At 48.1% G+C, this 14,954-nt stretch overlaps 1 protein-coding gene across 1 annotated transcript in view; it reads left to right on the top strand.

Annotated features, from left to right (window-relative positions):
• Window positions 1-14,954, top strand: part of FAM178B (family with sequence similarity 178 member B) — a 141,592-nt gene that overhangs the window by 115,084 nt on the left and 11,554 nt on the right. Inside the window, exon 14 of the mRNA XM_007535724.2 lies at window positions 3,408-3,533. Within this exon, the coding sequence (XP_007535786.2) occupies window positions 3,408-3,533 (126 nt within the window). The remainder of the gene's footprint in view (window positions 1-3,407; window positions 3,534-14,954) is intronic.

The following is a 14,954-nucleotide window of genomic DNA, read 5'->3' on the forward strand; positions in this document are numbered from 1 at the left end:
GCGGTGAGTCAGGAGGTGGAAGCCAGGTGTGACAGGCAAGGCGGGGATTTCAAGCCCTAGCCCTTTTGGCCACCCTGCACCTGCTACATCTAAAGACATGGTGTGTCTGTTAACTTCTCTGGCTCTGCTCCTTCATTCTTCATTGCCTCCTCCCCAGGGTCGCATGTAACCCCCAAGGGGCCAGGGGAAGAAAGTTAGCTCCAGGACAGCTGGCAATTTCTGCTGGAGCTCAAGTGCAGGGCCTAGACTAGAAGAGTGGCTGGCTATAGACACTTGGACTTAAGTAAGTCCTGAGGAGTAGGGGGTGCTCAAAAGAGTAGGCTGTTGGAGGGTGGAGGGGGGTGGCTTACAGATTATGTGGCATATCAGCCAAATGTAACATGTGCACCTGGTGGGGAAACTTCATGCAACCAAAACAACCATCTAAGGACATTCATGAGATAACCAGAGAAAGCTGAACAAAGGTGTAAAGGCACAGAAGGGGTTCTTGGTTTTTGTTTTTGTTTTTGTTTCTGTTTTTGTTTTTTTGACAAGAGAATGATATGTTAAGGGGCTGGGTGGTGGTGCGCCTGGTTGAGTGCACGTTACAATGCACAAGGACCTAGGTTTAAGCCATGTGCGCTTAACCCACGGCGCTACCACCTGACCCTTTCTTTTTTTTTTAATTGCCACCAGGGTTATCACTGGGGCTCAGTGTTGGTACTACAAGTCTATTGCTCCTGGTGGCTCTTTCCTCCTTTTCTTTCTTTTTTATTTGATAGAACAGAAAGAAATTGAGAGTGGGAAGGGATACAGAGAGGGAGAAAGACAGAGGGATACCTACAGCCTACTTCTGCTGCTTGTGAAGCATCCCCCCTGCAGGTGGGGAGCAGGGATGCCAAACCAGGTCCCTGTGCATGGTAAAGTGTGCACTCAATTGAGCCCACTACCACCCAGTCCATTAGAAGCTTTTTATGGGGTTGAACTCTGGTCTTTGTGATGGCAGCTTGGTGATGGCATACCCAGTATAGTGCACATGTTACAGTGCACAAGGACCCAAGTTCAAACCCCTAGTCCCTAACTGAAGCAGAAAAGCTTCATAAGTGGTGAAGCAGGGCTTTGGGAGTCTCTTTCTCTCTCCTTCCCCTTTCAGTTTCTGTCTCTGTTTCACTCTTTATGGGTAAAATAATGTGATTAAATTTACTTTAAGATCCTCTGAGTGGGGGGCCAGGCACACCCAGTAGAGCACACACATTACCATGTACAAGGATCTGGATTCAAGCTTATGGTCCTACAAGCAGTGAAACAGTGTGTGTCTCTTTCTCTTTCTTTCTTTTTTAAAATTATCTTTATTTATTGGATAGTTGCAGCCAGAAATCAAGGAGGAAGAAGGAAATAGACACCTGTAGCACTGCTTCACTACTTGCAAAACATTCCCCATGCAAGTGGGGACTGGGGGCTTGAACCCAGGGGTCCTTGCATATTGTAACATGTGTTCAATCAGGTGCACCACCAACCAGCCCCTCTCTTTCTCTCTTTCTCCTTCTGTACTTATCTTTGTCTCTGTCAGAAAAAAAAAGGGGGGTTGGGGTGGGAATGACTGCTGGGAGTCAGAGTGTAGGCATCAAGCCCCAGCAATAATTCTGATGGGGGGAAATGACTCTTTGAAAAGAAAGTGTGAGGGTGGGGTTGGTGGCAAAGATATTGAAACAGAGCAGGCAGAATGATGATGACTGCAGCGGCAGTTCACAGTGCAGGGCGGGGGTTAGCAGTTCTTCTTCTTCTAGCGTTTGCCCTTCTTCCGTAGCCAGTCAACAGCGTCAGGTTGAGCCTGGTGTCTGCTTGTTGCTGGCTTTGAAAGTGACTGGGATCCATGTGGATTCAGTCGGCTGGGAAGGATCGTCAGTTTCCCCAATGAATGGGTACTCACGGGGTGCACCACGGGAAGGTCGACCCAATGCATCCCGGGGTTAGCAGTAGTGCACAGCCTCTCTTCTTTCTTTCTTTTTTTAAAAATTTTCTTATATTTATTTTCCCTTTTGTTGTTCTTGTTTTTTTTATTATTGTTGTAGTTATTATTGTTGTTATTGATATAATTGTTGTTAGATAGGACAGAGAGAAATGGAGAGAGGAGGGGAAGACAAAGAGACAGAGAGAAAGACAGACACCTGCAGACCTGCTTCATCGCCTGTGAAGCGACCCCCCTGCAGGTGGGGAGCTGGGAGCTCGAACCGGGATCCTTATGCCGGTCCTTGTGCTTCATGCCAGGAGCACTTAACCCTCTGCGCTACCGCCCAACTCCTGCCTCTCTTCTTTCATGGGTAACAAATTAAATGAAGGGGGAAGAACCCATGGAGATTTGCCCGCAGCTCAGCGTTGAAGAGTCTTGCCCAGTGGCAGAGTAGAACCTCCCTTTCTTAGTTCTTCTAAACCTGAGTGTGCTGGGCTAGCGTCTCGGGAGTTTCTTCCCAGGCACATGCTCTCTGGGTCGGAGAGAACTCAACCAGAGCCAGCCTGAGCTGCTGCTTACTCAGCGGATGCAGGAGAGAGACCAGGAACTTGTGGCAGAGCAGGAACACGTTGCAATGCCTTTATTCGTCAGAGACTACACCTTTATGTATCTCTTTAACCGGAAGTGGCAAGTGGGAAAAGGAATGGCTAGGAGAGGGGGTGGAGAAAAGAGCACGAAGGTAGAAAGTTTCCATAGCAGCTGTTGTGAAGGTTCTAACCAATGGGATTAACCAATACCCTGCAGGCAGGGCAGGTCTCAGGCAAAACAATGATTATGTAAATAGACCACAGCATCAAGCAATGCAGGGGAGCTGGCGTAATGCCCAATATGAGTGTCTGTTTATTTTGGAGAGGTGACTTAACCCTCCAGATTACAGATGTCTTCCTAGTTAACATCTTTCTATTTTATTTAATTTTTGCAGAGCTAGGGCCTTACACATAAATGATTTCACTGTTCTCAGGCCATTTTTTCATTCAGAGAGAGAGAGAAAGAGGCCACAGACCAGAGCTTTCCCCAATCCCAACCATGGTACTACCATTTGGTGCCAGGACTTGAACTTGGGTCATGAGCAAGGCAAGGCACACACCTTACCCACCAAGCATTCTCTCCAGACCCTCCTGGTTAGTATCTTCAAGGGCGGGCTCACTGGGTGACTGTGCCCCTCCTCTTCAAGGTTGGAGGGGAGTAGGGTCCCATTTTATAGATGGAAACATTTTGCATTTTACACTTATTCTCCTAGAGTCTACCCAGCTCATAAGTGAGAAGTGACTCCAGGTCTCAGAAGCTGGCAGTCTTACCTCCAGAGCCCAGGCTGACCCATCCCCACCAGCTGAAGTGTCCACATCAAAAGTCAGCCCCCAAAGTGTCCTGAGTACTCACTGCCAGCACCATGAGTGATAGACTCTCTTCTCTGCAGCTGTCCTCCCTCAGCCGCCTGCTCTGCCTCATGAGGCCAGCATCCCTAAGGCAATACCTGGCCTCTGAGGTCCTGCAACCTTGTCAGGAGCAACAACCAAAGGCTAATGCCGAACTCGACCGAAAGGTGAGCCCCCAACCTCTACTCACCTCCACAAGCCAGAGGTCCCCACCATAACAGCTGGATAGCAGACTGGACCTTGTGGGGTGCTCCACATCTCCATATAGTAGCCTGCCCTTTCCCAGACCCTTGGTGGACACTCTTGGGGCCACTGTGTCATCATCTGTCAGGCTCTGCTAGCAGGCTTCATGGCTTCCCAAGTAGCCTGGCATCACTTTCTTATCCAGAGATGTGTCTTCCAGTTGGTTTAAGGAAGATTCAGGAGTGCTGGGGCAGGGTCCAGAAAAGTGGTAAGGAAACCAATAGGGAAGTGTGGGGGTGTCCAGATGTGAGAGGCAGAGGGTTCTGAGCACAGAGCTGGAAGCTCCCTCCTGTTAGCCACCGTGGCCTCCAGCTCTTCCAGATTAGTCAGTCTGGCTTTCCTGAGAGCCATGATTTGGCAGGAACTAGAAGGATAATGAGGTACCCCAAAGACTGCAGAGTGTGGGGTTTAAAGTGTTGAGACCAAGAGAGAGAGAGAGAGCAATGGTGCAACAAACATATTCTAATAAAAAATAAAAATAAAATGTTGAGACCTGCGGCACCTGGGGTAAATGAAGATCAATGAAGAAGTATAGGGAATTCAGATTAGGAGTTACAAACCCAGCTCCCTAGGCCTATGGAAGGGGGCATCTTGGGGAACTCCCTTATGCCTAGGGACTCGAGGATGGAGAGCACTGATAGGCATCTCTCTAATTGGAGAAGGTAGTCAGTCATTCCAGAAGCTCACTCAGAGGTGAGATGCTGACACTCCAGAAGTCCAACCTTTGGGCATCATTCTGCAAATCAGATAAATACAATTAATGACTTAATGAACACAAATGAACCATTAAAAAGATATGATAATCTCCAAGCTGTCTACTCTTCTTCTGGAACACTTAGAGAAGGTTATCTTTCCATTGTGTCTAATCTTGGTGTACTTACGAGACCTCTGCCTTCCAGGAAGGAGACCGTGAGCTGTTAACATGCCCCTTCTACTTTGCCAACTAGTTGGGGAAAGGGATAAGAAGAGGTGAGGCCAGGTTGGGGGTGGTCAGTCTGAGTAGGGCACCGTGATCAGCTTTCACACCTAGGCAAGGGAAAGGGGAAAAGAGAGAGAGAAAGGCAGAGAATTGAAAAAGAAAAAGAAGCTTAGCTGTGCTTCAGCAGCCCCTCCTATAACCTCACCTAGCAGGAGTGTCGTTAACACTAGGCCAGAAACTTCTATTTGGCTCAACAAACTTTTAGATCCCATCTGCTAGCAGATGTTATGTGACAGCTTGAGAAGAAAAGGGAAGGAAGCCAGCTGAGAGTATTCTTCATATGAGTACTTCTTACCATATAAGTGAACCATGCTCCTGACCAGCTGCCAGATTGGATGGAAATGACCCATTTGGCCAGGGAACATGATCAGGTTTATGTGTTTCAGCAAGTTATCCTCAAAATGTAGGGTGTGCTGGTGTCGGGGTTGGTTCTGGCCCAGGAGTGAGGTAAGCAAGATAGGAGGAAGGAAAGGTCCTTGCTCTAGGGAAGGAGGCCAAGCAGGAGCTGTGGGACACCACACCAGTGGCCTGCATAGAAATGGGAGGTGTGCTGTACCCCCTGGCTTCTACTGTCCTGAGGCAGGTGGGGCAGGTGACTGACTGGGCTTCCATAGCCCAACTGACTCCTCATTAGGCCTGAATATGTTTCATCTTCAAAGATGATCAGGCCACTCACTCAGCAGCCAAAAAGAGCAGTGGCGTCATCCACCCTGTTTTACAGGAGTGGTGGTCTGGGCTGACTGAGCCTTTCATCCCCAGGGCTCAGAGTCTTCGCCTTTCTCCTCAAGGTGGGAAAACCAAGACCAGAGGGAGTTTGGCCCCAGGTGACCCAGCCTGGAAGAAATGGATGCTCCCTTTTCCCAGCTCCCCAACCCTAGGAGGCTGACTTGTGCTGGGTCCTATCCCCCAGGCCCTGCACACTTCTGTCTGGGAGATTTCCTGCAGCCCTCCTCCAGCTCTGAAGATAAACACTTTTACCAGCCTCTGCTCCCCCTGGTCTCCCCACCTCCTCTCTTTTCTTTAGCTCTTGGCCCAATCTCCTCCCTCTTCAGGAACTTCCCAGCCTTCTGTCCCCTTCCTGTCCAGTCTGTGCCACCACCACTCATCCCCCTTCCTCCCTCCACCCATATCTCTGGTGTTGACTTCTCACCAATCCCATGACTTCATAGTTGACCTTTTTTTTTTTTTGCATCTCCTCAGACTGTCTCTAAGAAGCAGAGCTTCTTAGACTGTGACCACAGCTGTTATCACCAAGTATCACAAGCAGGTTTTGCACCAGATGAATGAATGAGAGACGAATGAATTAATTCCATTTTAATCTCTCACTCTCTTAACTCCTCTTCTTCTATCCAATGCTTCTGAGCATGCTTGCTTCTGTCCCCACCCCACCCCCACCCCTTTTCTGGAAATCTCCCACCCTCCGACCAGCCTCTGCATGTGGGCCCCCCCTTAATGCTCTTGTTTCATTAAGGCCGCGGGGGTTTATAGCCTGGGCTTCTGCTGTTGGAGGCCCTCGACTTCAGAAGCAATACCTGCTTATGAAAGAACCAATTACAACACATTGTTATAATTATAAGCTAGTGGCATTCCTGCCTGGGAAAGCTAACCACCATGTAGAACAAAAGAAGCAAAGTATTCCTGCTAAGGAGCTATGTGGGGGCAGAGCAGGGGCTGGAGGTTGGAGGGGAGGCCAGTGTCCCAAGCTGGGTCAAAGTCACCAAGTGTCCTAGCAAACTGCAGCAGAGCTTCTAAGGAATATAAAATTCCTGCTGAGTTGAAAGAATAGCATAAAGGTTATGCAAAAAGACTTTCATGCCTGAGGTTCAGGTTCAAACCCCAGCACTACCATAACCATAACCATTATCATAACTGAGCAGTACTTTGGTTAGAAGAAAAGAAAAGAAAAAAAAAAAAGAATTCTGCTACTTAATGATGACATGACTAGGAAACTCTTGTTTAGTATTTTAAAATCCTTTGGTTCAGTGAGATAGCTCGCCTTGGTTGGTGCCTGCTTTGCCATGCACAAGACCCAGGCTGGAGCCCCTAGCACACCACACAATGACACTGGGGGAAATTACAGTGCTATGCTATCTGTCTCTGTTCTCTCCCTCTCTCCCCCCCTCCCTGAAACAGTTGCCCTGGACTGATAAAGCCCTAGTGATAACAAAATAACTAAATAAAAGTGCTTTTTGGGGACCAGATAGTAACACACTGGGTTGAACTCAAACATTCCAGTTCTCAAGGACCTGGGTTTAAGTCCCCAGTCCCCACCTACATACAAGAGAGGACTTCACAGGTGATGAAGCAGTGTTGCAGTCGTCTTTATTTTTTTCTCCCTATCTCCCCTATCTTTCTTAATTTCTCTCTGTCCTATCAAATTTAAAAAACTTTAAAGTGCTTTTGGATTTAAAAAAAAAGTTACTCTGCCTTGTGGTGTTTCTTGATGGCCCTGAGCTTGCCTGGTTGAAGTGAGGGGCTCCCAGGAGGGAGAAAGATTAGTTTGGAGTGATGTTCAGGAGCCTGGGGTAATCCCTGGATATTCAGGTGTCCCGCTCAGCATTGAGGTGGGGGAGGATGTTCCATTGATCCCCAGTATTGAAGGACTTGGCATTCAGCTTTTCCTTTGAACCCACCATGCTCCCAGGCATCTCTTTGTGAGACCGGCCTTTCCACTGCTGTGCAGACAAAAATCCAGTTGCATAACTGGAATCAATTTTCCAACCTCCTCAAAGCAACCAGCTCAGCCTTCCAACCCAGAACAAGGGGTTTCCTGAGGTTTGTTTGTTTCTTTTTAGCTCACTTGCATAAACTGACTAGCTGTCTTCTGTTCAGTCTAGTATCAGCCCATTCACTTATATTGAGACTATTGCTGTTTTGGGTCTTGCTAAATCTGATGTTGAATGTTATGTCTCTATTTACCATCCCTTGCTGTTGTTCTTGCTTTGCCCTGGACTCTTTACTCTGTGGATGTTATAGTGAAACAGTTTTTGTTTATTTGTTTGCTTGTTTTGTTTTTAGTTATGTTTGTATCCTAAAGATTTGGAAGATATACAGAGGCAAAATCATTGTAATGGGATGGAAGTCTTTCCCCAGTGTGGTTAAATCTGAGAACTTTGAGGTAGTTTCTATCTCACTGTGTGGAGAGTAAACAAAACTATAAAAAGAAGTCCTAGAATTGATGCTGAGTTGAAGAGTCAAGTTCCTGTCTCCTTGTCTGCTTCCTAGGCATGTCTTCTTCATAGTCTGTTCTCCTGGGACAAGCAACCTGAGGGGGTCCTGCATCTGATGGTTCTTGACCCCAGGGACCAGCTGGAGGTGGCCACATTAGCCAGATGAGCCCCACCAACCACAAGCAACTAACTAGTTAGCTTCCTCGTCAGGCATGCTTTAGAAAAGGCCATGTGGAAGGAGTCAGTCTTTTGTTTTTGTTTTTTAAAGATTTTATGTATTTATTATTGAGAGAGGGGGGTAAATAGAGAACCAGAACATCTCTCTGGAACATGCAATTCCAGGGACTGAATTCCTTCATGCATGAGAGTCCAAAACCTTATCCACTGAGTCACCTCCCGAGCCATGGGAAGAGTCACTTTTATGCTCTGGACTGTTTGGGGAATACTCTGCTGCCCAGACTGTGCTGAGCCCACTCCTGGGGTTTCCGTACATCTCCTTTTATTGAAAATTTATTTGTTTATTTTTATGAGCAAGAGAGACCAGACACTTATCATGGCAGTGCCAGAGATTGACCCTGGAGCCTCTAGAGCCTCAGATATGCAAATCTTGTGCTCTAATGCTGAGGTATTTCCCTGACCCTTCTGCACATTTTCTACAAAGGATGTGGGTCTCTCTCTCTCTCTCTCTCTCTCTTTCGTGTGTGTGTGTGTGTGTGTGTGTGTGTGTGTGTGTGTGTGTGTGTGTGTGTGTGTGTGTATAAGGGGTGCATCTCCTGTCTGTCTTGGTAGCTGTGTTAATAGAGTTGTTGAACAAGTTCGGCCACTTTTGCTCTTGCTGCTACAACTGCAACTAGCCTATTGCTGTGACAGGTGACCCTGCCAAGAGCTGACATAAGTGAATGGGGTGTGGTTTGGGGAGTAGACATGGACCCTCCAGCCAGCCCCACACTCTTGCACTGTCTACATGTCACCCAAGACAGGTGGCACCTGGAGCTCTCCCTCTCCAACTCTCTGCCACCTCATCTTTCTTTCCTGCCCCTCATCTTGCACTTTGGGGGAGCTGTGTTCCACAGGACTGGAGACAGGCTAAGTCGAGGAGCACTAGAAGGAAATGGACTGTTTTTGGGGCAATGGAAAATACGTAATCAGGACTTCTGAGTTTCTCCCCTGGCTAGTCTGTCTCCTTACTTCCTCCAAAGCTAGGAATATCACACATCTTTTTAAATCAACCTCAAAGAAGAAGCAAGGAAGCCGACTCCAAGGGGATGGGTGTAGTGTCCACATGTCACATCCACCTAAATGGCTGCTGAGCCTCTTCAGGATGGGACGTCTGGGCATCTAACGGCCACTCAGTGCCCAGGTCCAAGTCAACTTGGCTTGGGTTCCCGGAATCCTGGCCTCTTTGCAAGTGTATGAGCAAAGCTTGGTGTGAGAGTTGAGAGTCTATTCCACCTGCACCCCCATGGCTCCTGTGGGAAGGTCTTCCCTGAGCTGGTACAGCCTGCCTGAGGCTCCCTTCCTCATCTGCTGGGCATCCCATCCCAGCCACTTGCCGAGCCAGCCCAGAGTGGGAGTGGAGGAGCAGTGCATTCAAGTGCTAAGCACTCAGGCTACCCCCGTAACCTCCTACCTGAGGGAACCAGGCAGGACCCAGAGCCCCCTCACTTGCCATCCCATCTAGAAGAAAGAGGTTAGGCAGATGACGACCTTCTCATCTGTTTTTTTGTTTTCTTGTTTGTTTTTTGCCTCTAAGGTTATTGCTGGGGCTCAGTGCCTGCATTATGAATCCACTGCTCCTGGTGGCCATTTTTTCCATTTTTGTTGTTGCTCTTGTTGGATAGGACAGAGAGAAATTGAGAGAGGAGGGGAAGACAGAAAGAGAGAGAAAGATAGACATCTGAAGACCTGCTTATGGCTTGTGAAGCCACCCTCCCTGCAGTTGGGAGCTGGGGGCTGGAACCGGGATTCTTGCACCAGTCCTTGTGCTTCGCACTATGTGCACTTAACCCAATGTGCTATCACCCGGCCCCCCTCATCTATTCTTCTGCTTTCCACTTTACTGTCCCTTCTCTCCTATCTGTGCCAGGACTATAGTGAGAGGAACACAGACACACATTCTGAAAGGCCCCGGGACACTCATGAGTAAGCAGTGTTGTGAGACCTCAAAGTTGCTCTCTGCAACTTGGCTCTGGCCCTTGGTTCATTCTCGGGCAGGCTTGCAGCCACTAGCTGTGAGAGATTGCAGATTTAGATCCTTCCCACAGCACCCTACACTAGCCAGGGTTTCAGAGTAAAGTCTCATTGGCTTGACTTGGGTCATATGCTCACCCCTAAACCAATCACAGTGTCAGGCACATAGTGATAGTCAGGCCCAGGGCACGTAACAACATAATATCCACCCCTCTTATCACTGTAGAAGTTTGACCTGAGGATAGGGAACAAGGGCCAGGCCAGAACTCTGGGCAGCTGACGAAGAAGGAGACACGACCCCCAAATGCCCAGCAACCTTAACTGTTCTGTGGCATCTCCCTGGTCATCAGTCATGGGCAACAACTTTGAGCTCTGGTATCTGATGACAGCATAAGGAAGGCAGTGCTCCCCGAGTTTGCCCACACTGACAGGCCAGGCAATAATTCAGTGAGTGAGAAAGATAAGAAAGAGAAAGGAGGAAGCCATTGCTTTTGAAGAAATGACTTTTGGGGGAACCACTGTTCTGTGTGGTGTCTTTGGCCCATGGAAAATGCCCATGCCAGTGCCCGGCTGGTTCGGGACTCCCACAGGCACCTGCATACCCAGACATGGACTATCACACACAGACACAGAGACTCTTGTCTCTTACTGAACAGCCAGCACAACTGGATTTCTGCTTCAGATCCCCATAGGGTAAGGGTCTCTAGACCTCGCTGAATGAACCGGAAGAACCAGTAGCACCGAGCCTCAGCCTGGTCTTCTCCCCTCACCTCTCATCCCTCATGGCCAGCAGGATTCCAGAAAGCAAGGGTAAACTGGATGGCTGCTCTCCAATGAGGGTTTGCCCCTAGACTCTCAGTAACTGCTGCCACCAGGCATAGAAATGGCTCAGATGCTGAGATAACCCTCCTACAATAGCTCCATCAGGAACAAAAAACCCTCAGCTCTACTGATACTTTTTTTAGTTGCTCCCAGTCTACTGTTTCATGCAGATAGAGTGAGAGAGAAAAACATGTACAAAGAGGGAGAGACACCACAGCACCAGACCTGCCTTCAGCACCATAGTACCTCCTACATGGTGCTGGGGCTTGAACTTGAGTCATGCACATGACAAGACTGAACTATTTCTCTGGCCTCAGCTTCCCTGTTTATATCCCAGTTTTGTCTCCTTCCAACTTGACCCCACTGCGCCATGTTCTTCTAGTTCCCTCACTAACCTCAGTATAGAAGACCAGGGGGAGTTGGGCGGTAGCACAGTGGGTTAAGCGTATGTGGCACGAAGTGCAGGGACTGGCGGAAGGATCTCAGTTCAAGGCCCCGCTTCCCCAGCTGCAAGGGGGTCACTTCACAGGCGGTGAAACAGGTCTGCAGGTATCTGTCTTTCTCTCCCCCTCTCTGTCTTCCCCTCCTCTCTCCATTTCTCTCTGTCCTAACAACAATGACATCAATAACAACAACAATAATAACTACAACAACAATAAAAAACAAGGGCAACAAAAGGGAAAATAAATAAATATTTAAAAAAATTTTTTAAAAAGAAGAAGAAGAAGACTAGGAACCAGTGCTGCCTAGGGTCCAATTAACTCCAAATTTTAGATGGAGAATTCCATTGTGGCTCTTAGACTTTTTTTTTTTTTAAGACCTTCTTTGGGCAACTAGCTGTACAGACATGGGCTCATCTTCTGAGGACTCTGAGAAGGTGGACATCTGCTAGGCTTCCTAGGTTCTCCAGTTGCCTCACCAGAGACATCCCGCCTCCCCACCCAGCAGGGACCCTGAGAGCAGTTTTCTAGGACTAACCATTCACAGCAGCAACAGAGGCGGAAGGAAATCCTATCCAGATGCTGCCAGCCTGCCTCCCAGAGCTAACCAACCAGCCTCATCTCTGCTCTGTGTCTTGGGTTCCACCGAGCCCCACTCCAAAAATGCACTTTCATTTCCAGAACTGAGTGTTTGGCCTCATAAGTCCCAGGGGAGCCTGGCTGGTGGCCTGTGAAGTTTCTCTGCTGCTGCTGCTGGCCTCTCTAGCCTCCATCTTTCGGGCCTCTAGGCCAAGAAGAGGTGTTGTGTCATCGCCTCATTTCCTAGTGAATGGTTGTGCATCCTCGTCATTTCCTTCTCACTGGGATATGTGACCAGTGTGACCAGTGACCTGTCCTGGCCAGTCACCTCCACAGTCAGCTGTCCCTTGGGCACAGCACTCTGGAGGCAGCTCTCTCTTACTGCTCTAGTGCTTGTTCAAGTGAGGGGCACAGAGCATAACCTTGGAACAAGAGCAGGATCGGCAGGTGAGCAGGCCATGTCATTTGTTCCTGGGGACAGGGGAGAAATGACAACCCAGAGATGACAGCAGGTGTTACCCTTGAGATGGGTACAGATAGAGCTCACCTAGAAAAATGTATCCCACTCACCCCGAATACTAGTGGACACACTGAGGGTGAGCGCTGGCTCTCTTCACCTGACTCAGGCTCTTGGCCTGAGGCCTGCAAGTAGCCCTACCTCAGGATTACTCACTACTAATTATTGTTATTTTCCCAGCCTACAGTAGACCATACCCTTGGGGCCCCACTCCCTTATCCATGGGAGCAGCCTTAGGCTCTCCTTGTCCTATCTCCCTCAGACCCTTGAATTATACCGTGAAGAACAGAGGGGTCCATTCTGCAAGGGATTATCTCCAGTGTTGTACCCCATTAGGGCTGTGAGGGAGGTGGCTTAGTGGGTAAAGTGCATTCTTTCTGTGCATGAAGTCTCTGATTCAGTCTCCAGTACCACATGTAATGGGGCCATGTTTTGGTCTTCTCGTTCTCTTTTTCTTTCTTTCTTTTTGGTTATTAATGGGATTCCACTGATGAGAGACAGACAGAGGGAAAGACACTACAGCAGGGTAGCTTCTTTCTACGTGGTAGGGGCCAGGCTTCAACCTGGGTCTCACGAATGACAATGCAGACACACTATCCAAATCAGCTCTTTTGTTTGGGTCCCTGCCTAAATTTAATTAAAAAAGAAAAGAGAGGCGGGAGTTGGGCGGTAGTGCAGAGGCTTAAGCGCACGTGGCGCAAAGCACAAGGACCCACGGAAGTTCGAGCCCCAGTTCGAGCCCCCAGCTCCCCACCTGCAAGGGAGTCGCTTCACAAGCGGTTAAGTAGGTCTGCAGGTGTCTATCTTTCTCTCCTCTTCTCTGTCTTCCCTTCATCTCTCCATTTCTCTCTGTCCTATCCAACAATGAAGACAGACAATAATAATAATAAATAAAGCAACAAGGGCAACAAAAGGAAATAAATTAATTAAAAAAAAAAAAAAGAAAAGAGGGGCCAGAGGTTGGATGGCGGCACACCTGGCTCAGCACACATGTTGCCATGTGGATGGATCCAAGTTCAAGCCCCTAGTCCCCTCCTATAAGGAGAAAATTTCACAAGTCGTGAAGCAGAGCTGCAGATGCCTCTCACACTCTCCCCCTTCCCTCTCAATTTCTCTATCTATCCAGTCAGTGATAAATAATTTTTAATTTTTTTATTTTATTAGTGATTCCATATTAATTTACAAAATTACATGTCAACAGGGGTATAATTCCACTCTATTCCCACCACCTGAGTTCAGAATCCCTGATCCCTCCATTGCAATCCACCACGGTTCTCCCAAGGTTACAGACATGCTGCCATCATCCTACAGCTCTGTCTACATTTGTACATAATTGCCCCTTTTTTCTTCCAGGTCCAGTCCTTTCTCCCCCAGCCCCAAGCCACACATAACCCTACTACTTCATCCAAATATCTCTCCCACTTTTGTTCTACCTCTCTGGGACCTGATGGAGCTTGAATAAATAAGATATTTTTAAAAAAGGAAAAAAGGGGTGGGATAGTGACACATCTGGTAGAGTGTACATGTTATAATGCACATGGATGCTGGTTCAATCCCCCCAGCCCCCCACCTGCAATGGGGAAATTTCACAGGTGGTGAATCAGTGCTACACGTATCTCTCTTTCTGTCTCCCTTTCCACTCAATTCCTCTCTGTTTTGATCCAAAATAAATAAATAAATAAAATATTTTTTAAAAGAAGTTGTGGGTGCTCCCATTTTGGGTCTGAAATGGCAGCTCCAGTCCTTTCTAGACCAGACTGGTTTTTAAAGCTGCCCTTCAGTGCATGCGTGTGCCTAGCAGTACCTCCCAGAGAACAAAGGCCCTGGCTTGTGGCTGTGATGGAACCTACAACAGAATTCTCCTCTTGGGATTCTCAGACTGTGTTGGTCTTCTGGACCCACAAAATAGGCCTCATCATGATTATGACTAAGTACAAGTCTCCTAGGGGACACACACACACACCAGAATGTGAGCAAGGACAGATAAAGTCAAAGGAGGCTGTTTGAGGTCTTATGGTCCCAGGAAGCCCAACAATAACAGTCATTCAAGATGATGCTAGAGACACCTGCGGTGTACCACCCCCCCATGTCCCAGCACCCCCACTGAAAGGACCTTATCTTTGCGTGCCTCATGATCCTCCCCAGCTCCTGAAGCAGCCTTGCTTTTTCCCCTCACAGGCCCCACAGCTGCCCTAAGCCTGGCTGGCCCTGCTCCCTCAAGAGCTTCCTGCCTGTGTGAAGCCCTAATGTCCTCACCCTGCCTGGCAGACTCCAGGGAAAGGGCTTGGTGTAAAGATTTGCCTTGGGTTAGCCAGAGTTTTTTCGGTTGTGACCGAAGCAGGAGACACCATAATGTTCTGTCCATTTTGAGGGACTTCCTGGAAGATATTCACCCTTCTCCTCCTTTCTGTCTCTTTTTTTTTTTTTTTCTTAAATAAACCTGGTCACAGCTTTCTCTATTGACATCAACTAGAGAGGACTTTCTAAAGGATAAAGCTCCTGGGAAATCTCCATCCTTTTGTTTATGTCAAAAAATGATGCAAGAGCCGATGAAATAGTTCATCTGGATGGTGTGCTGCTTTGCCATGTGCACAACACAGGTTTGAACCTGGTCCCCACCTCACTGAAGGAAGCTTCAGTGCTCTGGT

Source organism: Erinaceus europaeus, chromosome 3, assembly GCF_950295315.1.
Source record: "Erinaceus europaeus chromosome 3, mEriEur2.1, whole genome shotgun sequence".
Classification (NCBI taxonomy): domain Eukaryota; kingdom Metazoa; phylum Chordata; class Mammalia; order Eulipotyphla; family Erinaceidae; genus Erinaceus; species Erinaceus europaeus.